Source organism: Thalia democratica, unplaced genomic scaffold (assembly GCF_965202585.1).
Source record: "Thalia democratica unplaced genomic scaffold, ktThaDemo2.hap1.1 HAP1_SCAFFOLD_1061, whole genome shotgun sequence".
Lineage (NCBI taxonomy): Eukaryota > Metazoa > Chordata > Thaliacea > Salpida > Salpidae > Thalia > Thalia democratica.
Genome location: NW_028139985.1, coordinates 2,635 through 28,810, shown reverse-complemented (window position 1 = coordinate 28,810; position 26,176 = coordinate 2,635). Strand labels below are relative to the sequence as shown.

General features: G+C 25.9%; 1 protein-coding gene across 1 annotated transcript; it reads right to left on the bottom strand.

Moving 5' to 3' along the window:
- Positions 1-4,338: 4,338 nt before the first annotated feature.
- On the bottom strand, positions 4,339-25,843 carry LOC145847721 (tetraspanin-15-like). Its single transcript, XM_082953694.1, has 11 exons — positions 25,818-25,843; positions 25,362-25,518; positions 24,984-25,071; positions 24,527-24,647; positions 22,443-22,503; positions 14,749-14,934; positions 11,695-11,769; positions 8,219-8,314; positions 5,576-5,746; positions 5,186-5,302; positions 4,339-4,482 (listed from the first exon to the last, which is right to left on the bottom strand). The coding sequence occupies exons 1-11, from the start codon at positions 25,841-25,843 to the stop codon at positions 4,348-4,350; spliced, it is 1,233 nt and encodes a 410-aa protein (XP_082809820.1). The 3' UTR covers positions 4,339-4,347.
- Between the last annotated feature and the right edge of the window lie 333 nt (positions 25,844-26,176).

The window sequence follows — 26,176 nt, the reverse complement described above, 5'->3', positions numbered from 1 at the left end:
TTATGGAGTTGCAGATAAAAAGAAAAAAAAAGTCTTATGTTGTTTTAATGGTAGTTTTTTGAGTAAACTTGTTGCAGGAGGCCGTAGACATGACGAAAAAAATAATATTAATTAATGGTTGTATATCAACTTAATTAAAAAAACGTTTTGAGGTTCTATTTAGATACTTTTCAAACTCACGTTTTAAAATTTAAACGGTAGCCAATGTTAGCTTTAAATATTATTTTCAAAAAATTCAAGGTTTAAATTCTTAATTTTTCGGTAAAAATCATAGTTATTGAAAATTATAAGTATAAAATATAACAAAAAAGAAACTTTTACAATTAAGGACGTATTTTACGACCTTAATGATAAATATTAATGTGTTTCTAATAGGGTAAACTATTCAAAAGTTTAAAGTTCTGTATCAGATATTTTAGCTGGAAAAATTAAGTTAAAATAAAAATAAAAATGTTTACCTTAAATATACTTAATATAAACACGTTATATAACACAGTACTCGGCAAATTTTGGTTCGTTATGTACTTTTTAGCTAAAAATATAGTTTTTTGAAACAATTTTTTTAAATGCTTAACTAAAAGTTATTTACAATTAAGCTTAAGTATTCAAAACTTTAACCTGTTTATTTTTTAATCAAAATCCTAGAGAGGCGAGTTCGCTGTAAAAAAAAATATATATAGTTCTTTTTTTTATTAAAGTAACACACGTTTATGTGTATTAACAAGTTAACTCACTTCCACGGAGCTCTTTAAATAAGTATTTCTTGCAGTATTTATTTTTTTTACAAAGCACCTTTAAAGTGTGATAATTTGTTAGCACACAGAAACACATGTTTGTTCAATAAAGAAAAAAGTACGATGGAAATTTGTTTTAATTACAACTATGCTCTTCATATAACAGTAAGTAGTTACTGATGCTTTCTTCATTTTTATTCTTTTATTTGTTACAGTTTAAAACAGAGATTTTTAGTTTGAAATAGTATTTTATATTGACGACTACAATTGTTCTAATTAACTTTTGCCCATAAAATATAACTCTTTACATTGCGGTCCGCGAGCAATGTTTTCTTATAAATTTGATCCGTTATTTATTAAAGGCCGATCAATTGTGTGCTATCTTTTTAATTTTACCATTTTAAGTTTAAAGATAAGTTTAGAAAATATTTATGTCTTTGTAAACTTTTGATTGCTTAAATAATTACTTTTATTTTAGATATTTTATTGGATCTTGAAGTATATAAAAACTGTATATAGTAAATAAATAAAGTAAAGAAGTTCCCTGCATACTAAATAATGAAGTATACAGTTTCTGTTTAAATTACGAATTAAGTTCTGACAATAAAAATTCCTAAGAAATTTACTAAAGAGCAGGCTAAACATCAAGTGCGTACACAAAAGCAAATTCTTGCTTTTAAGGTATACATTTCTTTAAACCAGTAATAATATTAAAATTTTGTTTAGCGGCCGGATTTACATATTCGTGGGTCGAAGTTTTATTTTTCGCTGAGCGGAAGTCTGTTAAGTTTTGAAAATATTGGTAAGCTGTCATTTTTACTCCCTGGGTCGTACGTTGACTACTTCTAACTTAGTCTATAGGAAAACTTTGTCTCGATAAGAGATGCCGCCGTGATGTTTATTGTTATCAATCTATGTATTAAGGGTAATTAAATGGGGATAGATATTTTTAGATAAGATACTTACATCTAAGATACTTAAAAGTCAACAAAAGTTTATTTACAAATATAAAATAGTCACACGACACACTAACAAAACAATTGAACACAAGTAACAAGAAGTATCTTAAACTAAAGAAAACGAAGTATTTCAGACTTAAACTTAAACATTTTATAATACAACATTTCGAGCTTTACCAAACACCTGATACTGCTACTGCTACTGTAAGTAAATGCAAGTAAAATTCCGTTTTATAAGCACTGAAATAAATGTAACTCCTTTAAGTTTTATATTATCCTTTAATATTGTTTATTGTTTTAGAAAACTGTTTTAAGAGTTATAAAAATTGTTTTGGAAAAGCTTGTTTTGAAAATAATGAAAATTTTTTGGAAAAGCTTTTATTCTTACAAAAATTTCCATATTTATTCACAAGCTTTAAAATACTAAAATGAAATGTTAGTTTCATTACAACTTTATTTAAAAAATTGAAACTATAGCAGTTTTAGTTCTGTTTATAACTATTTTAATGTAATATTTTTTATTATATTTAGGTTAAAACTATAAAGTAACTATTTTGTGAATAAAATTGTGCTAAAACAGACAAAATATTAACTGTTAGATAGATGATTTTTATTCAAAAAAAAAAAAAGTCTCTAAAAACATCTCAAAAGTAAGTTTTCAAAATATCTAAATACAGCTTTGAAACTTAAATTATTATTATTTGTACTTTAACAAAATAAGTTAAACATATCTACTTTACAAAGTAAAAAAATAGGTTGTCTCCTTTTGTTGTCATATAAAAATAATTACTTGGTGCTAGTAAATGAATAATTTTAACGTTAAGGTTTTAGTTCAAGTTTCTGTACAGAAGTTTAATTTTTACGCAAAGTATAAGTTTTTAGCTCTGATATTATCCTGAAATTCTAAACCTTAGATCAGGGTTTCCCTTTTTGTTTTTATAAGGTCCCCTTTAAAAATTTTATGGCCCCACCATATAAAATTGCTCAAGAAACTAATCTTAAATATGCTTAAGACCACGTTATTTTACTATTCATCATAGTATAAATTTTTTTTTGACTAAATTTAACTAACAAAAATAGAAAGTCTTATTAATTTTAAAATAGTACGTAAAATAAGAAAATTAGCTCTTATAAAGATTTTTTTAGTTTACTTTGTATATTATCTACAGGTTACATTTTTTCTCAGTAAAAAAAATCCTTGTGTGTTAAACAGTTTAGTAATTATTTTTAAATCATTATACTTTTTACTGTTTTTTGAAGTTTTTACTCTTATAAACTTATCATAATATGTATTTCTTGAATTCTGAATAAAAAATATTCAACTATCTTTGCAGTACTGAAAAAAAAAGTATCTTAGTCATACTCAAAAAGTATTATAGCTGAAGTGTAATATAAGCTAAGCACTTATATCAAACAATTTTTATAACTTTTTGAGGTTAATACTTTAAAGATTATAATGGTTAAGTTTTGAATATAAAAACAAAAAATTATATCTAATTACAAATAATAATTCACTGTATTTAAGTTGTCATTTTATTTTATTTTTTATCGTAACAAAATAATTATAACTAAATTTTTTGTTCTAAACAATCATAAAAAGTATGACTTATAATTAAAAACTTTTGCTTTAAGATAATATAATTTTATGTAGAATTTTATTACAAAAGTGTTAACAAAGTTTGTGAAAACTGGAAGCTAATTTTATCAAAAATTAAAAGTATGTATTATGTCAAGAATATACTAAATCTTCAGTAAATTCAAAATCGATGGATAATAAGGGAAATATTTTTTTTATTACCTATTAATCAATTGAGATATCATAAGAATAGATAAAACTGTTAAGGCATATTTTTAAGCTAAAACAAATACTAAAAAATAAAGTCAAACTTGCTTTAAATAACTTTATATATTATATTACCATAAACTTTGAAATCAGGACTTTTTAGTTAAAAAGTATACATTTGTCTAAAAATATGTCACTCAGTTAAAAAATAATTTTCATTAAAACAAAACACTTTGAGTTTTTATTATTTAATATGAAAAATGTTCTTTATGAGTGTTTTCTATATCATTAGTTTTAAAGTAATAAATTTACAAAAAAATACAACCACATTCTCTAAAGTTCACATTTTATGTAAAACATTTTCATAGGTGAATAACTTGGTTGAACGTTTTTTAGAACCAGCTGCTATACAACATTTAAATAAATTAAAATCAATAATTTAATTACCTTAGTAAAAGATTTTTGTAAACTAATCGTTAATCAAAAAATAAAATAAACTTTTTTAAATTAAGTCAAATTTATATTCAACGAGAACAAAACACCTAAAAAATATAAACAAAAACGTTTGCATAGACTAGATAGCTGGGCACATTAATATCAACAAGTACGAATGTATATAATAATTAGGTACAAATTATACAGTGTAATACATTGAATCAAACTGAAAAAATATATCTAAAATTTAAAACCATCCAAAACTACAAATTTATACAACAACAATGTAGAAATTATTCAGTATATAACATTGAAACAAAATAAAGTAAAAAATTAGAAGCCATGAAAAGTAATAACACTAGCTATTGTAAAATTAGTCGTACTAAAGTTAACATGATTTCTTCATCAGTAATATTACCCCTGTAACTTTTAAAACTCACAATTCAATAACTTCATCTCTGTTCAGCATATAAATCTGTTCACTCTTTAATCTCGCTTGTTCTTCATGAAGAAATTCAATAACTTCGTGTAAAACGAGTCTGTACGACAGACACAACCATATACCTGTCACCTGAAATAAACTGAAAACTAGTATTTTTAAGTATTTTATGTTTAATAAAAAAATAATTTTCTTGAAAAAAATCTTAACTTTGAAATGATAATTTTGCACACAAATTTTTCAAATATGAAGTGTTTAGTTTAACTGTACTAATGAAATAGTTCTATAGTTTAAATAATACATTTTAAACATTACATAACTTCAAAAAAATAGGTTACATTTAAAAATAAAGTTTCAATTTTTTTACGTCAAAAATTATAGTTTAAAAATATGGAATTTTTAAGGTTCTTGAAATATCAACACAAAGTTTAAAAAAAAATTCACACTTTATTTTTTATCTAATTTACTCTGCTTGAGTACACGACTATACAACTTGACATAGAAAATACTGTTTAAATATTTAAGCATTCAATTTAAAACAAATACACTAATAAACAACAAAAGGTATTGTTTATCTTGGGATAGTACTGTTTAAGTCATAACAAAACTTTACTGGTTTTTTAAATTTCGCTAAAAACTTTTAAAAGTATTATATTATAATAAGTATAAGAAAACTTATTTTGATCATAGTATACATAAAACATTTTCAACTCTTAAATTTGACGATAGACTTGAACTAGTTTTTGCACTAGTTTAGTACGTTTTGATTCCAAAGCTCACAAAATTTATAACAATTCTTAAAACATAATGCACAAAAACATTTATTCTGACTTACTTGAGGCAGCAGAACACCGATTAAAATGGCGCCGAAAATGTCCAAGTTGGTCCACAAATAATCGAGCACCCCATCAATGCAACCTTTCGTGTACACCAACTCTGTTGCTTCTACAATCTTAAGTATTGATACAATGAGAATTTTTAATAAGTTGAAAGTAAGAGTTTTAAAGATTTTTGATACTAAATTCTATTACTTATTTAAAACCAATTGCTTCTAACATCTTTTTATTTTTTGTTAACAAATATATACTTTTAAATATAAAAGATAGAAAACTAAAAAACTCATAATTTAAAATAAATTAATAAAAATTTTGGAAACTTTATGTAAATAAACTTTAAACAAAAATATTTTTTAGCCTCCTGCCACAAAATAATACTAATTGTAAACTTCCATCTCCATGGTTCCGTACCCGCACATGGTGTTTATGTTTATGCTGCCACCTGGTGTTCGTATACAGCAGGTGTACGGCACGCCGCAAGCGGTGGGACCCGGGAAAGTGCAGTTGTGGTACGGGTTGACCGCCCAGTCCTTGAAGTATATGCCCCCGCAACACTGGAACTGTCAAGGAAAATTGTGTTTAAGTTGAACACACAATATAGTATGAGTTAAAAAAATTTAACAGATGCTAACAATAACAAAAAGTTTGCTAGGTATTTTTTAAAGTTCCACAGTAAATGTGAGCTAAATAACCCTATCAACGCTAGAACTATGAGAAAAAGGAAAATTACATTTAAGTTAAAATAATACACAACATGAATACAAAATGTTAAAAAAACTAGTTTTTGATGTACAAAAGAAAAGTTGAGAAAATGGAAACTAAATTCTAATTCTTTGTTTTTACTACAAGTTAGTAGGTTTTTAGTCAGATTATAAAAATCAAAATTTTTGAGACCAGTATAAAGTAGTTCTAGCTCAATCACAAGTAAAATAAAATTTTAGATTGGTGAAAAAGTTTTTGTAGAACTTTCGTTAAATGGAGGTTCTATTTATTTGAAAGTCTATAATAAAATAATTATTAACTCATAAGTGGTATTAAATTCATTTTATCAACAAAATGATGCTAAAGAAAATTAAAATACTGCAAGTATACATATTACTACATGATTTTACATAACGTAAAATTGAAAACTTTTTATGTTACTCTTATGACTCTAAATAAATCAATATAAATATATTTATACAGAAAAAAATTAGCTGAGTCTATTTTTACTGTGTTCACTTAAAGGGCATTAATAGTTTGTTGTAAAATGAAATGTTCAAAACAAACAGTATATGTGTTCCATTTACCTTAATGCTATAAATCTTCAACTGTTTAAGTTTCAAAATGATAAGCAAATGATAAACCTTCCTTAAAGTTCAGTAAAATACAAAATTTATACTTTGTAGTCACTTATTTATAGTTTGGTAATAGTGATTCTTTGTTTCTAACAAAGTTGAATTTTTGCACTAATTGCTTTTTATACAGAGTTTCATAAGTACGTCATAATGTTTTTTTTATCTATATCATAACAATCATTTCGAAATTCAAACAGCTGAAGATTATAGCATTAAGCTATGTAAAAAATATGTATTGTTTGTTTTGGACATTACAATTAACTATATATATTGTTTCTTAATTTTGGTTTAATGCATTTATTTAATATTTAAGTATCGCCAGAATACAATTCAAAAAGACAGCAGGAATTAGTTAAAGTTATTTTTTTTATTTACAAAACTATTAAGTATTTAAAACAAACAATAGTAGAATAACTAATTTATGAATCAATTAAATTTTTTTTTATTAAAAGTACTTAGTCTCCATATTTTTTATCACATAACAATGTTTAAAACAAAAATAGAGAACTTAGTTACTTTGATAATTTTAAGGCTTTAAAAAAAAGTACTTACAAATTAGAAAAATCAACCTAGTCAATTTACACTGAGCACACTAAACGGGCTTTAACAATTTATTGCAAAATGTAAAGTTCAAAAAAAAACAGTACATATGTTTCATATAGTTTAATGCTATAATGGTCAGCTGCTGACATATGAAGAGCTTTTGTTAAAGTTCAATAAATTTTAAAGTATCAAATTTTGTAGTCTTTTGTATGTAGTTTTGCAATTTTAGATGTTTGTTTCTGACTAAGTTTAATTTTTTCACAAATTTCGTTCTGTACAAATTTCATGGTTACACGACAATTTTTTTTTAGAGTACTTCTGCTATTTATTTTAAAATCTATACAGTGTATATATATACTTAATTTTGTATATATTGTAAATACATTGTACGTAATGTCAAATTGTATCTAAGGCAGTTAGTAAGTTTAAACATTAAAATTGAAAATTATATATTTATACTTTTAGAGTTTTTAAAAGTTTTTTAAATCTTCATACGAATAAGTTTTTCGTTAACAATAAACACATCATATAAAAACTTTTGCTTATAATGAATCAGTAAAATTTAAAATTTGTATATGTACATTACTATAAAGAAAACTACAAAATATATACTTCTCAAATTTTTTTGACAGTTTAAAAGGGTTTAAATTACCACTGAATAATAAATTAGTACAAATAAATACGTAGAGTAAATAAACTTTAAGTGGATCTTGTAAGCAGAAATACCGTAAGAATATAACAATTATTTTTCAAATGATTATAATTAACATCCTTCATTAAAGTTTATAGTTGTGGATAGATGTATTTAACGAAAATTTATATTTAGTTTCAGTATATATTAAGGTTAAATTAAGTGACTACTTTTAAAAGGGTTATTAAAGGTACATAAATACTGAAAAATAAGTCAATAAATAAGATATATTTCAAGCTATTCTCATTAATATATCTCAGTTTATTGAGTTGTGTGTTCTGATTTTTTTTATTATGTATTTAGTAGTCGGTAATGAGTGAATATACAAAATACCATTATTTTCTCTTTCATATAGTTTATAGTTAAAAAGGAACTTAACTTTATTGACCTGTAACAATAAACTTCAACACAGTTGTACAAAAAAAAATCAAAAGAACTTATTTTTTAAACTCATAGCTTACTTCTTCTTGAACGTAATCAACAAAATTTTTGAGGTCGAGGTCGTCATAATAAGTTACCAATCCTTTTATTATAAACTTGTTAGTGAATTCCTTCGCCTGTGTAGATAGTTTATAATTGTCTAATTTAAAGACTTTGCAAACTTTGATACTTGTTTAAAGCGGATGCATTTATTTTTTAAATATTTTTAAACATTAAGAAAAAAGTTCAACCATTGGTAGAGGGCTATAAATATTGGGTAATTAGAAACAAGTCAATTAATTATATTTGCTTATTTACTATTGATAAGTTCTCTTAAGTATCAAAAGTATTTAAGAAAGTGAAACTAACTTATCAAAATTAAAAAGAAAAAAAAATATTGCTGTTTACACAGTAACCTGCCGCATAAGTTTACACTGCCGGTTGGGCTTTTTAGCCAAAAACGCAGTGTTTAAGATGCAATTTTAGTTAGAAATAAAAAATAAACCTCAAAGTAGTAATATAAAAGTATTACATTTTGAAATAAATCATACTGTTTAAACTTTAATTATGTAAAATTAAAAAAAAAAAGTTATGAACTTACAAAATGGACATCATATCCAATATCTTACAATAACAGTGCAATTTAAAATTGCATACCCCATGATAAAAAAAATGTCATTTAAAACTCATACAAACGAAATTAATGGACAATGCAATTAACATTTACATACCCCATGACTGCAACATAAATGTAAAAAGTGTTTGAAAAAGCGATAATTATGAATATGAGTATATATTAAGCTTAATGTAGGTCACTAAAGACCAATATTTCATTAAAGTTAGAAGTTTTAGACTTTGTACCTAAAAATCCATATTTTCGTAAATAAATATTATTTATGTAATGTTCTAAATTGAAATAAAACTTTTTTTATTAAAAAAAAATTATCAACTTAAAATTATATATTTTCAGTGACTTTTTTTTTAATTACAGTGCAAAAAATTATCTAATTATAGTTATACATTGAAAATTGTCTAACCTTGAAAATTATGCTTAATCGAATTGTTGATCACTGAATTAAAATCACATCTGCTATCCATTGCTTCTTTGTAAAAAAAAATTAAAAAATTGTAAGTACATTATAACTACAACTACTTAAACAATAATTAATTAAATAAACTAGCTTGCTAATAATAAAATTTTAAACTAGATAGTTGATAATGTTGATCATTATACATTTTTTTGTAGCTAAGTTCAAAATAAAATTAGACTTATTAATTCTAAAATTAAAAATAATAAGTTTGAAACTTAAGTAATCAACTTGAAAATAATTTTTAAGTATGTTGCTACATAAAAAAAAATTAAATTAAATCTTAATTACACGCAGACAAAAAAAATTGAACACTGTTAGAATTAAAAAATAAAATACTTAACACTAACTTTGCAAATTATTAAATTTAATCACAAATTAAGTGCTCTTTTTTAACAAAACTATAATCGTATTTTATCGAATTAAGCAACAATATTAGTTCAAAACAAAGAAGTTTACTACTTAAAAATTTGAAGTTTAATAATTGTTGCTTAGATTATTTTCATTTCGGGCTAATTAAAGTATTATTTGTTAAGTAGCTATTAAACAGTAGCTTAAACTAGTTTTACAAAAAAATGTATACTTGTTGTGCAAATTAGTTAAACAACAGATTTTTTTTTATCATATAATTAATCTCAAAAATCAGGACAGGTCAGTCTTGCACGGCGTCACTTTTGCACAGGTCGCCAATTTTGCACGGAATACAGTTTTGCACTGGTTTTAATTTTAAACAGATGTCTTTTTTGCACTTTTCATTTGTTGAAGTCACCACTACAACTGTCAACTTCCGCTCACCAAGTCGGCAGAAGAAACCGCTTATTGACCAAGGATAAGGGTTAGGGGTAACAGCAATAATCAAAAAAAATAAGAGAGAAAAATGATAATAAATAAATAAACAACTAAGGGTTAGGGGTAACAGCAACAGTAAAAAAGTAATAAAAAAAAATTATGTCGTGCTAAACTGATGCCGTGCAAAAGTGACAAAGTGCACAAGTGACCTTGCGTACAAAAGTGACCCTTTGTGTAAAAGTATCCCTTCATGAATTTCTGACACCTAACCCTCAAAAATATGTATCACTATGATAATGATAAAAGATTCATTAACTAAAAGTCTTAGTATATCACAAGTAAATAAACTTAACAGCCTTGACCAGTCAAAGAATTTTAAACTACTGATAATACTTTAAAAACTGCTTTACTAATGTACTTCTGACTTTATTCCTAAAAAAATTTTGTCAAATTTACTTTTACTGTTTGCACAAATCTGATAAATAAAAAAGTTTTGTTTTAATACATACCTACTCTTAGTAGAAAAAAAGTTTACAGTAGAAATAAAAAGTTTTTGATAGTTGAGATTACAAATTTTTATTATGAAATGCTTGCCTGATATTAAAATAAAAAAAAATCATTTAAGTTTATTAAAATTAAGGTTAAGAATGTTACATTTGTTAAGGGCATAGGGGGGTAAACACCCTTTTTTGGTTTTTGATCTTATTTTATATAGTTTTTACTAAGCTACAAGATGCTTTTTACAGATTTAAAAAAATCAAAATAATTTTTGAGAAATAGCCGGTCAAAGTCGGAGTCAACAATAGGTTCCTTATGGGAGGCGCAAACTAAAACAGCAAAAATAGACTATTTTACTAAAAATCTATCTTCTCCTACGTTTTTTGAGATAACTATCTCAAACTTTCAGGAAATGTTCCTTGATATATTTAGAAAATTCTGTCGGAAGGAATTTTGAAAAAAATAAAAAATAAAAATTTTATATAAAAAATAAACAAAAAAAGCAGTTTTTTTTTTGTTTTTTTGTTATAAAACTTTTTTTTTATTTTTTTTAAATTCTGTTCCGACAGAATTTTCTAAATACTGCAAGGAACATTTCCTGAAAGTTTGAGGTAGTTATCTCATAAAACGTAGGAGGAGATAGATTTTTAGTGATTTCTAGTTATTTGCCGTTTTAGTTTGCGCCTCCCATAAGGATCCTATTGTTGCCTCTGACTTTGACCGGCTATATCTCAAAAATTATTTTGATTTTTTTAAATCTGTAAAAAGCATCTTGTAGCTTAGTAAAAACTATATAAAATAAGATCAAAAACCAAAAAAGGGTGTTTACCCCCCCCCCCCTATGCCCTTAAAGTTTAAGTTTTATCTTGTTTTCATTAAAGTATTTCTGCTTTTAAATTAAAAATGTTTTATATTTTTGTCAAGAATAGTGTATACTCATTTACTTGAACAAATGAGGTTTCTGATTATTACTAATCTTAACCAAATTTTAACATATTATGTTTAACTAATCAAATTATACTGCTATGATTTACGGTTATCAATTAAACAGAACAAAAATAAAAAACTATACAGGTTTGATATATTAAGTGTCATCGCAAAACTAATTTAAAACTTTTTAAGTAAGCAAACTAAACACTAACATATGGCTTTGCAAGGAAAGCTATGATGGCACCACTGATTTCCAGAAGGACACACAAAGTCACACTGACTGTAAACTGTTGAAAATAAAATGTATGTTTAAATTTGTAGTTAAAAAATAGCTCATTATATTTAATAAAGTAGAAATACAGATTCTAAAAATAGCAACTAAAGTACTAAAGTAATACTTGATGTGAAAAATGATTTATCAGAAACACTACATAACATAATGTTAAGTAAGGGATTAGCAAATAATTTCAGAATAATAAATCTCCTTCTGCAACATATCATAATTTAAAAATAAATTTAGCAAAACAACTAAAAAATTTCTATTGTGGAATATTCTAAGCCAGGGGTTCCCAACCAGGGGTGCTCGCAATCTTTTGCCCTTGGGGGTGCGAGGCAGCATTCCAGGGGGTGCGAGATGGCTTTTCATTTTTGTATGATAAAGAAGGAGATTTTCACTCTCTGATAAAGTTTATAAAGTTAAAAAGTACAATTTTTTATAATAAGAAGTTGGTGCTAATTTTCTGAATAAATAAATTTTATTAATAAGTCATAGAGCAAGAGCGCTTTTCTAGAAGTAAATTCACTTTAGTATTTTCATTAATAGCTGTTAGCTTATAATTAAAATTTCAGTAAAGCTTTCTTAGAGTTTTACACCTTTAATTTTAATGATTTATTCTTTAAATATTTTATTTTCTTAACTGGCCATTAATTGTTTAAAACAGTTTATGAGCTAGCATCTATTTTAATTGAAATATTTAGATAAAAATTAGTATCTTCAGCAGGTTTTTTATTAGCTGTTAAGTCTATTACATTTATAATGTAATCTTTTTTTAAGCTTAGTTGTGCAGAAAGTGGTGTTTAAAGATTTAACATCAGTAAATTGTAAAATTCTCAGCAATCACTGTGTGTTAAACCATTTAATAAAACTTGTTTTTAGCTTTAGTGAAACCAATTTTTATAAATCAGCAAAAGTTTTCAATACATCAACTTTATTTCTATTCATTCCTATTCTGAACTTAAACCGTTTACCTTTTTCAATCTACTTTTTTCTATTTATGTTGTAAGCATACAAACTTTTTTGTATTTGCTTTTATGCATGTCTTTTGACAACTTAAGACTAAACATCTTTTAATTTTTTAAAATCTTAACTCAAACCTTTATTATTTTGAAACCACCTAGCTGCTAATAGTTTTGAAAATAAAAGATTACATAAGCTTAACTTAGAACAGCTGATTTTTTTTTTAAGTACATATAATCATAACAAAATGTATAAAAAGTTTAGTTATAAGTTTAAGCCTAATATTTATTACTTTTCTAGTGCTTTTTCCTCACTTCTAATACTTTTTCAAAACTTAAAAAACTAAATGACCAAGTCATAGGCTGAAGCATTGTTTTTGTATAAACTTTATGAAAAAAAATCTTAGTAATTAACTTTTTTATTTTTCTTAGAATACAGTTTATTTAATTAGTACTCAATCATGTCAAAGATAAGGAAGTGGAATGATAGTTAATTAATAAATAATTATAGCATATAGTGTTAGGGGTGCGGGATCAAATTAATAGACTTTAGGGGTGCGGGGCATCAAAAAGGTTGGGAACCACTGTTCTAAGCAAAAGTTGGTTTTTAGGTTAATAGTCATTTTATTGAATATTGGTTTTAACTTTATGATTATATTAAATTGTCAAAGTTTTCTTTTTAAAAGTTTTTTAATACAACTAACTGTAAAAAGCTGCTAACAAATCAGTTAAAGTAACAAAAGACTACATCAGGGGTAGTGGACAATTTCTTGCCTGCCATATAATTTATAGTAAACAGAAAATCTTATTTAAAGGTTATTTTAAGCAAATTTTATTTAAGAATATTTTTTATTTGGTTTTTTTTTTAATTATGTTTATTACCAAAAACAGCTGAATTTTTATGTTTGTTTGATATGCTTACTACAAAAGTTACCCACCCCTAAAATATATATAATAAGGTTTAAAAATTCATCATAAAATGATTATTATTTTAATGAACTTTTCTATTAGAACATACTTATTTGAAAATTATTATAACATTAGCTATATTTATGTGAAAACTATTTTGTTAACTTCAGTTTTATTTTTTAAATATAGTATTTAAGACCATAGGGGGGTTCAGCCATGTTTTTTACATGTTGATCTTATTTTATTGAGTTTTTTCCAAGCTTTAAGATGCTTTTTATTGTTAAAAAAAATTCGAATTATTTTTTGAGATATGAGTCAAAGTCGGGCCGCATTATAGGTTCCTTATGGGAAGAGAAAACTAAAACAGCAAAAAAAGACCATTTTATTTATTTTCTATCTCCTCCTACATTTTACAAGCAATCTTCTTCAGACTTTCACAGTCTGATCTTTATACAATAACAAAAAACTTTACTTTGGACTTTAAAAAAAATTTTGGTAAAAATATTATTTTTTTGAAAAAAAAAAGACTTTTTTTTAAATTTTTGTGATAAAATTTTTATGTTTTTAGATAAATAAAATTTATATGTTATGTATTTTTCCTTTAATATAAGGAACATTTCCGAAAATTTGAAGAAGATTGCAGGAAAAATAAAGGAGGATGACGATTTTTAGTGAATTTTAAAATTTTTGAGAAAATTGACCCCAAAAAAATTGCGGTCCTTACGTTTGTATCTTGGAAACTTTTACAAAAATCAAAATATCTCAAAAGTTAAATGATGTTTTTGAATTCTATAAAAACTGGCTTGTAGTTTGTACTTGAAGCTATCATATAAAAGCCAAAGTTAATTTTTGTAAACAAAGTGTCTTATCCCCCCTATGGCCTTAACTAGATGTTATTACAAAGTTGTCAATAAGATAGTAGTTACTCAAGCTTTTTTTTTTCATAGTTAAAGTTTGAGCAAGTATATGTTCATTTTGAAACCTTCAAGAAAGTACTAGTATGAGGTCTCTAGTTTTAATAATTTTTCTTTTTATTAAAACTGTAAGTGTTAAACTACCTTATAAATATTTCTGTTGTTTTTAAGCATACAAGCTTTTTAATGAAAATGTAAACAACTAACAATTTTAAGCATGAATGTGTTGTCCCTCAACGCTCCGATGAAACCAGGGAACGAAAAGACAAGCATGATACTCCCAATGACCAGCAAGAAGATAGAAGGAGTCACAAGGAAGTGCTCTTGCTCAGTGAAGTTTGATCTCATGTATTCAGCGTAACAACCCAACCCTATGATGAACACACTTAACATCTGTGATTAATACTTTAACTTAATATTGCAAAGAACGAGAAAAGACTTTACAAAATAAAACTTAAATGTGTTATAATACTCTGATAAAACTATGTGTTAAAAGTATAAATTAATGCTTTGATTTTTGGAAGTTTTAAACACAATAGCTAAATTAAAGGTTTAAGAAGCTTAAAACTAGAGACTGTATTTTAAAATTTAATAAATATTTTAAGACTACTTAAAAATAATTGTAAAGATATTTCTTAAATTTATGAACTACAAATATTAAACTAAGCGGTAAAAACTTGAGAAAAAACTTAAAGACAAACTATTAAGTACGTAAAAAAACATTTGGTCGATTTGTTAGTTAGACAAATTTAACTGAAAGAAAGTGATTGTTATTACTAGTATTAATATCCCCATTAGAGTGCATATGTTGGCCCTAAAAAAATAAAATTTTAGAATTTTGCTTAGTCCATATTTTTGTAGTTGGGGAATCACATAAACAGACAGCTCAAAAAAATTAGTTTCCTAGCTTTATGCCTGTTGGAGCTAATTACTTTTGAAAATTTTGCTTTATATCAGTATATTTAAACAAGAAAAAAAAAACAATTCACTAAAAATCTATTTTCTCCTACATTTTTTTGAGATAATTATCTCAAACTGTTAGGAAATGTTTCTTGCCTTCTTTAGAAAATTCTGTTGAACCAAAAAAAATTTTTCACATAAAAAATAAAAGTTTTATAGAAAAAATTTTTCTTTTTTTTTATTCCATTTAACTTTGTTTTGACAGAATTTTCAAAGAATGGCAAGAAAAATTTCCTAAACATTTGAGATAGGAAGCTAGGAATCTAATTTTTTATGCTGCCTATTTTCGTGATTTCCAACTACAAAAAAAATGGACTAAGCAAAACTGCAAGGTTAGGGCAACAGATGCACCATACATCCCATAGACTTAGTAAAATTACAACTTTCTCTGATTAGACTCTAAGGCTAAATTTTAAGTAGATCTACTTTTGATAATATGACAACTAAAACTACCACTTTTTTGCACCATGAGTTTATCAATATTAAATTTACAAAAGCTAGTATTAATCTTCAAATAAAGATCAATGTTTATTAAAACTTTTACATACTTTGAAAACATTTACATACTCGTTTGGAATGCTTGATGCATACATCATTAAAGTAGTTTTTTTACAACTTGATATTTATTTATATAACCATTAACTATTTGTAGTCATGAAAATTATGTATGCACATTAGAAAAAAATTTTTTAAACAAATGCAATTTCCTTTTACTACCTATAAAATTTTACTTAGTTACTTTTTGGTTTATAGTTGTTGAAGAACCTTCGTGAACATTATTAATTTGTAAACCAATAAAACAACTTAAAAAAAGTTATACATTTTTAAAATATATATTATCAAAAAGTATCTTTTTTTGAATAATGAAAAGAATAAAATTATACATAAAAATAAAAAAAAAAGTTTACAAAATAGACTGTTTTTTTATTCATTTTACTTTTACAAAAGAAAAATAATGTTATGAACTTATTTGAAAATAGTTAAAATAAAAAAAACTCACCATAAACAAAAAATTGTATACAAGCATTGAAGCTTTGAGCATATCATAAGCATACTGCAAGTTTACTGAACACAGCATGCAACATAGAGTCTTTCTCTCAGACAATTTCATTTTTAATTGAAATTTAAGTGTCTAAAATTTAACTTTATTTTAGGACTGAAGAAGTTGGAACACATTTCTTATGAAATATTATTCTGGTAAATTTTTAGTAAACTAACTTTAAGTAAACTATTAAAATAACAAATTATAACATACTCATTATTAGTCTCAAATTTAGAAAGCTTTATAACACCAGGGTGGCCACTGGGCTTAAAGAAACATATCCAAGGTTTACTGATTTTCATCCAATTTTTATAAGTACTAGTTTTCTTCTTTTTTTTTCTGATAGTTATTTAAATTTAAAGTAAAATGTTTTAAAAAGTATAAAATTATCAAAAATATACTGTAGTGCTTAAATAAGTATTATAATGAATAAAATTCTTAGAAATATTAGATATTTAAAAATAAAAACTATTTCTTAAACTGAAACTTAGTTGATTTAAAATCAAAGGTCTTTTAAAATTCAGTCTTTATTTCATAACTTTTGTTCAAATTTCAGATTTTTCACGCTTCTAGTCACCCTAGTACACATATGAGTTAAAATATATCAACACTTATTCTTTTATGACTTTTATGATTACTTGAAAAATCTTAGTTATAAGGCTGAAAAATTAAACTTAAAATAAAACTTTAAGGATAATTCATAATTGAGCAATTCAATATACCATTTCACCATATAAACTCATTTAAAGATTATTATTAAAATTTAATGTTACTATATTTTATTTCGAATTGAAATAACTTTACAAGTAATGCTGCTACTAAAACAATAAAAATCCAGACTTTAAAAGTTTATAAGCCTATTCAGGGTGGCCACTAGTTTTTGAGAAACTTCTTCCTGGTTTTGAAAGTACACCTTTTTTTGTGTCTATTTTTAGTTTTAAGTTAAGTTTGAGGTCAAAAACTGTGTTAAGTAGTACAGTGTTTATTCTTTTATACAAACATAAAGGGCAAGATTTTTCTGTAAACTTGTCCAAATAAGTAAAAAAAAAATATTTTCTTTTATAAAATAATATAACTGATGTTTATCATGCAATGAATTATAAATAATAAAAGTATTATGGTAAAAACAAAAAGTAATTATGAATAATAAACAATAAAATGATAAATAGTAATAGCTAAAGCTAGGTTAGTTTTATCCATATTTTTTTCAAGGTAGAAAAACATCAGACTTATTAACTATCTACATCAGGGTTTCCCAAATTTTTTTGCAAATGGCCCCCTTTAAAGCAATTGAAAAAGCCATGGCCCTTCAACAAGATTACTCATAAACTAAAATAGACAACACCAAAGAGCTTTTTATTTTTTGGTCTTCATCTTCAACTTAAGAATATCTAGTGTAAGTTTCTAAACTACCATAAATACACCTAAGACCTATTTTTTTGCTCTTCATCTGCAACTCAAAAATGTCTTGTGTAAGTTTCAAATTATGATCTCATGGCCCCAATGTTGCTCCTTTACTGCTCATGCCCCCCTTCTACCCCTTTGCTGCTCGTGGCCCCCTGAGTATCTATCATGGCCCCCAAGGGGGCTACTTGGTCCACTTTGGGAAACCCTGATCTACATTCTAAAACAATGTATGTTTTCTGAGGGTCAAGCAAGTAAAATTTATCATTTTAAATTCCACCTACCCTAACTTTTAATAAATCTATAGAGTAATTTTTAGTATAACTATAAGCAAAATATTTTAAAATTGAAAAATATATGTGCCTGATGTTGCAAATGTTTTTAATCTCTTCTTGACTAAAACTGTCCAGATAATTGAAAATCTCCTGATAAGTGAAGTCCGGATTACTGAATAAGCAATATTAAACTTCTAAGTGTAGATACTGTTAAACTGCTTAAAATATATTTAGAAACAAAAAAATTTGGTGATGAAAAAAAAATCAATACCTTATATTTATTGTGTCGAATAAAAATTATGTGATTTAACATGTAAATTAGTTTAAAATGCCTAGTTTATCCAGGTTTTTTAGTGATTTTTGTTCGAAATTTCAGGTTTGATTAGCCTAAATTGTCAAATTTTAGATTTTTTAAGGATTCCAGGTTTAGTGGCCACCCTGACTTAATGCATCATTTCTTAATTTATGTTAAGAACACTTTGAAAGCTTTTAAATAAAAAGAGTCTTAGTAATTTGAATTACATAAATATGTTGCATAGGGGTCTTTATGACTACTTTTAAAACTCATTGAGTTAAATGTTGCAAGATCAGACCATTGGTCAACCTTTATACAAAATGAATATTTAGTGCTATCTTAGAATCAATAAGGGAAGAACTTTAAAACTATACTTTAAACTTTATGTCTTTATAATATTATAAAAAACATTTTTGTTCTAAATAATTCTAGTAAGCTCAATTTTGTAAATTTACTTTGAAATTAAAATCAAAAGCTTGAATTTCAAAAAGTAAACAGTAGAAGAAAAGTTAATCATAAAATATCAAAACACTTTGAGCTGAACCAACTGATACTAATTGAAATATAATAGAATCTCTAGCACTAACTTTTAAAATTCTTGAAAATATCCAGAGTTAGCAAAAGTCAATCTGCTACTTTGGATAAGTTAAACTAGCCTGAGTCAAAACTCTATTGTTACAGTGCATTAAAAACTGGCCATGTTGTTTCAACTATTTTTATTCAATTTACAATCATTAAACTTAAATTCTTTTTTTCTACCTTTTTGTGGACTTTAACATATACAGCCAGTTACACAACACTAGTATAAAGTTTAAATGCCAACTTAAACTTTAAATTAAGATGATGCTAAAATTTTGTAATTTTAACCCTATTAGTAACAAGTATTTTTTACTTAAAACTTAAAGTTTGAGGTAAAAATTTCAATATCATAATAGTATTGCTGATAACTAAAAGTTTATAATCAGCTGTTTATTAACTACAAGAATGGGAATTTAAAAGTGTTAAAAATATTTAAAACTTAACAATATTATAAGTTTTAAAACCTTATGTAATTTTAACAATATTATACTACATATCCAGCTAAAATGTTCAAGATTTTGGTTTAACACAAATTTGTTACTACAAGTTATTTAATATTTTAATTTCTAAATTGAGTACAAGTAAATATTTCAGAAGTCAGAACTATTTCATTTTGTATTTTTTATTTACTTTATCAATAAGATTGCTAAGAAGATATCTAGTATTGTGGGGGAATAACCTATCTGAAAAAATAGACTATTTTATGAATGGAGCAGTACAAATAGAGTGCTATAGTTTATTTTGTTTAACAACAGCTGTTTCGAAAGACAGATAGTCAATCTCTTCAGGCTTCAACAAAATAAGAATAAGCACGTTTTAGGCAACTATTAATAAATACAAAATAAATACAAAATACAAAATACAAAATAACTGAATGGAGCAGTAAAAAATTCTTTCTCGTCAAGTTTAAGTTTCAAGCGAAATATATTCAAGCATTAAAAGAACAAAATAAACTCTTTAGATTTTTTTTTTTGAGTACTAAAAATGTATATATATATTTAAATAACTTGTATTTTGAACTTCAAACAAGTTGAAGCTGTAGGAAATTTATGCAAAATCTTATTTTGCCTTGTGTCCAAATTTTAATAATTTAAAGGAATTATTGTTTTTCACTTGATATAATTTTTTTCTTTAAAAAAAAAACAACAAATATATATAGTAAAACTAATTCCCAGAAAAAACTAATTTTCAAAAACAAAATAAGTGCTAGCTAAAATTATTTTTGTCTTTGATTTCTTGATTGAACTTGAAATAGCTTGTTTATGGGTGTGGCTAAGGGAAATAGAGAGAATAAAATGAGAGATCAAGTGATCTACAGTCCAAAGTCCAAGAAAATGAGAGAATCAAATGAGAGATCGCGTGATTTATGGAAATTCTATAAAAAAGAATTGAAAATCTATAAATACGCCCGATCAGAGCGTGAAGGGGCATTTCACCTCGAAACAAGCACGAAGCGACATTCTGCTCCGCAAAAGAAATAACAGCCGCCGTCACCTTTGGTAGAGGATAATATCGACAACTTTTAAGCAAGAAGATTTCAACAACCACCTAATCGAAGAAACCCACGCATTCTGTAGCATCGAGAATCTAAGTACTGCAAGTACTCTTTCATCAAATAACTCTATGCTGGATTCCACGATTGAGTCACAGCGTTCAAGGAAACAAACTTGAATATTCATCTTATCAAGTAAACCCACACAGACTGTGGCGTCAACCTTAGCTACACTTCTACGAACAAGTTGTTTTCGTACTTCACATTAGTTATATCGTAATATTTATACATATTTATATTATTCCTATCTACTCACTATTGTACTTGTATTGTAATAATTATACATATTTATTTTATCGCATTTATTAACTACTGAACTTGTATTGTAATATTTATACATATTTATCTCGTCGTGCCTATTTAATATCGTATTTTATAGCCACGCTCCGATTACGGAAAGGAAACAAAAGAAGACCACGCAACGTTATCAAGGTTCTGTAAACGAGACGGACCAACGTCGAGTGCCAGAAACTGAGCGACCGGAGACCAGTGACACGTCAAGGAGGGAATCCAGAGCAGTTTCCCTTCTAATTGTTGATTCTAAGTGTTTAGACTTATTGTTAGCTGTCATTGCGTTTATTTGTACATAATAAAACAACATTACTTAGTTTCATTATATTTAGTTATACAAATTATATAATTATGTCCTTAAAACCCCTAAAAAAGGCATTAGTCTTAAAGTACCACGCACCCGTTCGCGCACCGAAATTAGTCGTTCCGAGCTAACCTGGAATCTGATGAGATTGTCGAGCCTGAGACCGAACCGAGGCAATTTCGAAGGAAATCAGTGAGGCTCCTAGTCTGGGTAACACTAAAGCAATCGTTTTGATTAGAAGTATTTTATACTAAGTACTTTACGTGACAAGTTAAATGTCAACTATTTATTAATCTTAAATAAAACCGTTGCTGTCAAATAATTGTAAAGTGTATGAATTTCTTTACTAAACAACTATTTTAAGCTGAATTTTACATTTTTTTACATGATAAACACTACGTTTTTAAACAAAAGTCTTCAAATGTCTAGCTTGCCTTTACAAATCAGTTTAAAAAAGTAGAAGTTTTAAAGAATTTAAACTAATAAATCTTGATAATCTTAGCTCTGATTACTAAGAACATTTAGGTAAAAGTACCATAACTAATTTCAAACTATTCTTTCTTGCAATTTTTTTTTATTTCTAATTTTATAAATTGTTTTTAAATTGTTTTAAAACTTTAGAAAGGTTTAAACATATAAAAATAATAATGCGCAAACGATATCAAAAGTTAAATTATTTTTGTATGTAGCAATTTTGAAAAACTATTTTTATATCAATAAAGTTAGTTAATTAGTTAACAAAGTCATGTCTATGTTTTAAGCAATTATATTAAAAATAAAAAGCTATCATTTTTAAAACTGTTTTGATTTACCGTGTATTTTATGCACTTTAATCAAGTTTGTATAGTTTTAAATATTTTTGCTTAGACTTTTTTATTGATTAAAATAAATTGTTTTAAAAATACAAAAAATAATAATTAGATTATTTACTTGGATTTGTTTACATATTAAGATGAGTGCTAACAATAACTTAAGTTATTTAATTTTTTATTTGCTATTTCAGAGTTTTTCATTTACATTTTTAATTTATTTTATTAGTTCTATTTGATTAGATTGAACAACAAAAACAATGGCAAATTTAGCTACATTTACTAAATTTATATATAACATACGACTCCTACCGATAAAATTGTATATTTATTGTTTAAACCTTGAAATACTAAGACATTATTTTAATTAGCTGTACATCCACCATTCACAATATCGATGGCAAGTGACTTTACCGCCAACCAAGCGTCTTTCTTTGCTTTAGGAATCTCCCTAAAATTAAAAATAAATAAGCTCTCTAAAAAGTTAAAGCAAAATGATAACTAAGTAAAAAATTTGTACAAAATTTAAAAAAAATAGTGAAAGTCAAAAAAGATATTCTATTTTTTTTAACTTAATATGTTTAAAATTTATAAAAAAAAAACTTATAATCCAACTTGTTAAACTAATCTTGTATTCTATTAAAACTTTGTAAAATTTAATAGATAATACTTAAAAATTTAATTATAAAACTAAGTTTGAACGTTAAACTAAAACAGCTGTCATACTTATTTAAATTTAATATTATAAAGTTTTTTTTAAATTACGAGATTTAAAAAATATAATTAAAGTCAGTAATTAGTTTCAAACTTTCTTAATATTACTTTCTTAACAATGTTAAACTTAAATCTTCTCAATTTTAAATATACAGATGGTTAAAATGCTAAAAAATATAATTTGTAATGTTTATTACATATTAAAGATAATATTTTTTATCATTTAGAGTCATTAAATTTTTAATATCTAAAAAATTAGGTAATAATATTATTTAAATGATCAAGTTCGTTTACACTAAATTAAAAAGTCTGCAAAACAAGTCCGGACTTTCGTTTGCCGTGAGACAAGCTCAAATTTAACAAAAGGGTTGATCATGCCAATTCGATCATTAGACCACAAGTTTTGGTAGACTGAGACCGGTTTCGTCCTTATTAGGACTCATCAGTCAGTCACAACCGAAAAATTGTAGTCATCAATCTACAAACGGTTTATCATGCTTTCGCACGAAGCAACCATTTGCTGGCAATGTTAGTGACGTCAGCATTGTCTTTGCCGTGCAACGTTTAAAACATTGTCCACTAGGCAAGACATCTGGTACGCTCGTTTTAGTACAATCAACAAAATCGGCGAAAGTCTGTAGAAAAAGTCCGGACTTTCTCACGGCAAACAAAAAGCTTGTCTCACGGCAAACGAAAGTCCGGACTTGTTCTGCAGACTTCGCCGATTTTGTTGATTGTACTAAAACGAGCGTACCAGATGTCTTGCCTAGTGGACAATTTTTTAAACGTTGCACGGCAAAGACAATGCTGACGTCACTAATCATTGCCAGCAAATGGTTGCTTCGTCAAAAGCATGATAAGCCGTTTGTAGATTGACGACTACAATTTTTTCGGTTGTGACTGACTGATGGGTCCTAATAAGGACGAAACCGGTCTCAGTCTACCGAAACTTGTGGTATGATGATCGAATTGGCATGATCAACCCTTACATTAAATTAGATGTTATTTGCTATCAGATAAACAAAAAAAACTACAATAATTACATTGGAGATAATTTTAAGAAACTTAATATTGCAATTTATTTTATTTGAATTTTTTAGTTAAGAAAATCTAAATACTTTTACTTAAATTAAATTTGTTTTAAAAGAAAAAAATTCACAAATAAATTAAGAGTGGAAAAATGAAAATCTAAAGTAAATAGTGGTTTTTTTATTCTAAACTTTCACTAAAATATAATTTATTAAAAATTTTAAATCACAAATACATACTGACTTTGTGAACAAATTACATTTCTAGTAAAATAAAACTAACTAAGTATTTGGTAACCAATTTAATGTATACAGTGCACCCTTTGCTTATCCGGCCTCACTAACCTGGACCCTCGCCAATCCGGCTGTATTCAACCGAAAAGTAGACTAAATTAAATTAGCTGAAGCAAAAAGTCAAAGAAAAAATTGTTTACGGTATGATTTGTTTTGAAATAATTAAATTGAAATTTCAAAGTTTTCTTTTTTTGTCTGTTTTAATGTTTTGTATGTTAAAAATTTTTTATAAATTACGTTAACAGACAATATAGCCTTTTGTTGTATGCATAGTATTAAACAAAACAAGCATATTGTTTAAAAACATAACTATGTCTTTTTCTTATTTGGTCAATAAACAATCCGGCCTAATTACAAAAAAAAAACTTCTCCAACATGGGCGGATTAGTAAGGAGGCACTGTATAAATAATCGAACTTTATTCATAATTTACACTCACTCAGTCGACAGATAAAACCCGTTTTCGCCGCCACCAGGGGCGCCCGGGAGCTCAACGACGAAACTGCAGATTATTTTCTTCTCTTCAAACAAATAATCCGCCGTCGTTCCCGATGCTTTGTCTGTTTGTTTTTGTTTGTATTTAAATTTAATTTTGTATTTATTTTTAAGTTATTTAATAAAAGTATTAATGAGTATTATAACTAATGAAATGTTTAATGGGTTTAAAATTAAGTACTTAATTATGCTACAAATTTATTTCTTATTTACTTATACTTATTCTGGGTCGCTTGTAGTGAATTCGTTTTGTTTTATATTAAACGCTAAAAAAACACTGTACAAATTTTTTTTTAAATGTCAGTAGAAAAGCTAGCACTTATGCCCTTTAATTTTAAATGAAAATCAGTTGACTAACAATGAATGAATTTTTTTTAACAATAATTAATATATAAACGCACATAGCGCTTTTCCTGATTTCGCAACTTTGTACTTGTGGTTTGCATCTTCTGATTCGATCATCATTGCCATGTTGTTTGCTGCTGATTCCTGGCAACAATTTTTGTTTGAAGGAAAAACACTATAAGATTATAATTTTACAAGCAATAGTTATTTAGTATTGGTTTAAACTTAAACGTATTTTAAGTGTTCACATTATTATTTCTTAACTCAAAACACTGAACTGGTGGTTCTAAAGATGACATCATCGCTTTCTCGTGCTCGTGTCAAATATTTAAAAACAAAGTAAAATATTTATTTGTCTGTTATATTTTATGTTTAAGCATATTTATATCATTCAAGTTAAAATTCAACTAGTTAAGTGTAATTTTCAAACTCACCGTGATGTTATCGAACTCAGTAACATTATCGGTATAAGACAGCGGAGTCAGAATGAGCTTCCCGTAAGAGTGGAAGTCAACAAAAGCCAAAACGTTGTCCAAATTTTCAAAATAATCCGCCAACGCCTTTGTGCAGTCCTGATAAATATTAGCACTACTATTGAGTTTTATCGAAAAGTTGTATAAATAAGAATTAAGCAGAACTCTTGTTAGTAAGTATGAGATTTGTATATAAGAACCGGCTTTTAGAGGCAAAACAAACAAATTTAAATTTCAGTTATTTTTATTTTAGTTCTAATATAAATCGTTATTTGTGTTTTTTTATAATGTTGTGTTTTTGAAGAAAATTTTTCTTGTTACACAGACTGTAAGGTTTTCTTTAAATTTACCAAACAAACTAGAGTTTTAGTTGTTGTAAATAAAACTTATAAGCTAAGCATTGATAAGTAAGCTTACCTTGATTTATTAAAAACTATAATCATAATTGGTTTAAAAAATGTTGAAAATTACTGCCTAGATCTTTAAAATCAAATAAACTTAGCTTTAGCTTCCGTTTAAAGATTTCTTTTTAAATTTTTTTAAATAGAATACAATAAAAACCTTAAGTAAACTTTATAAGATATATAAGCTTACTTCTGAAAGTGGTTTGTCTCCCCTATATGTTTGATAGTCACATTTTTTAGCAGTGGCTTCTTCATCTGTAAGACTTTTTGTTTTTTGACTAAGTACAATTAAATTACAAAATTCTAACAAAAATTTATTATGCTAATCAAACTGTCTCGTAATGCTTTTTACTTAAAATAGTTATGTTTAAG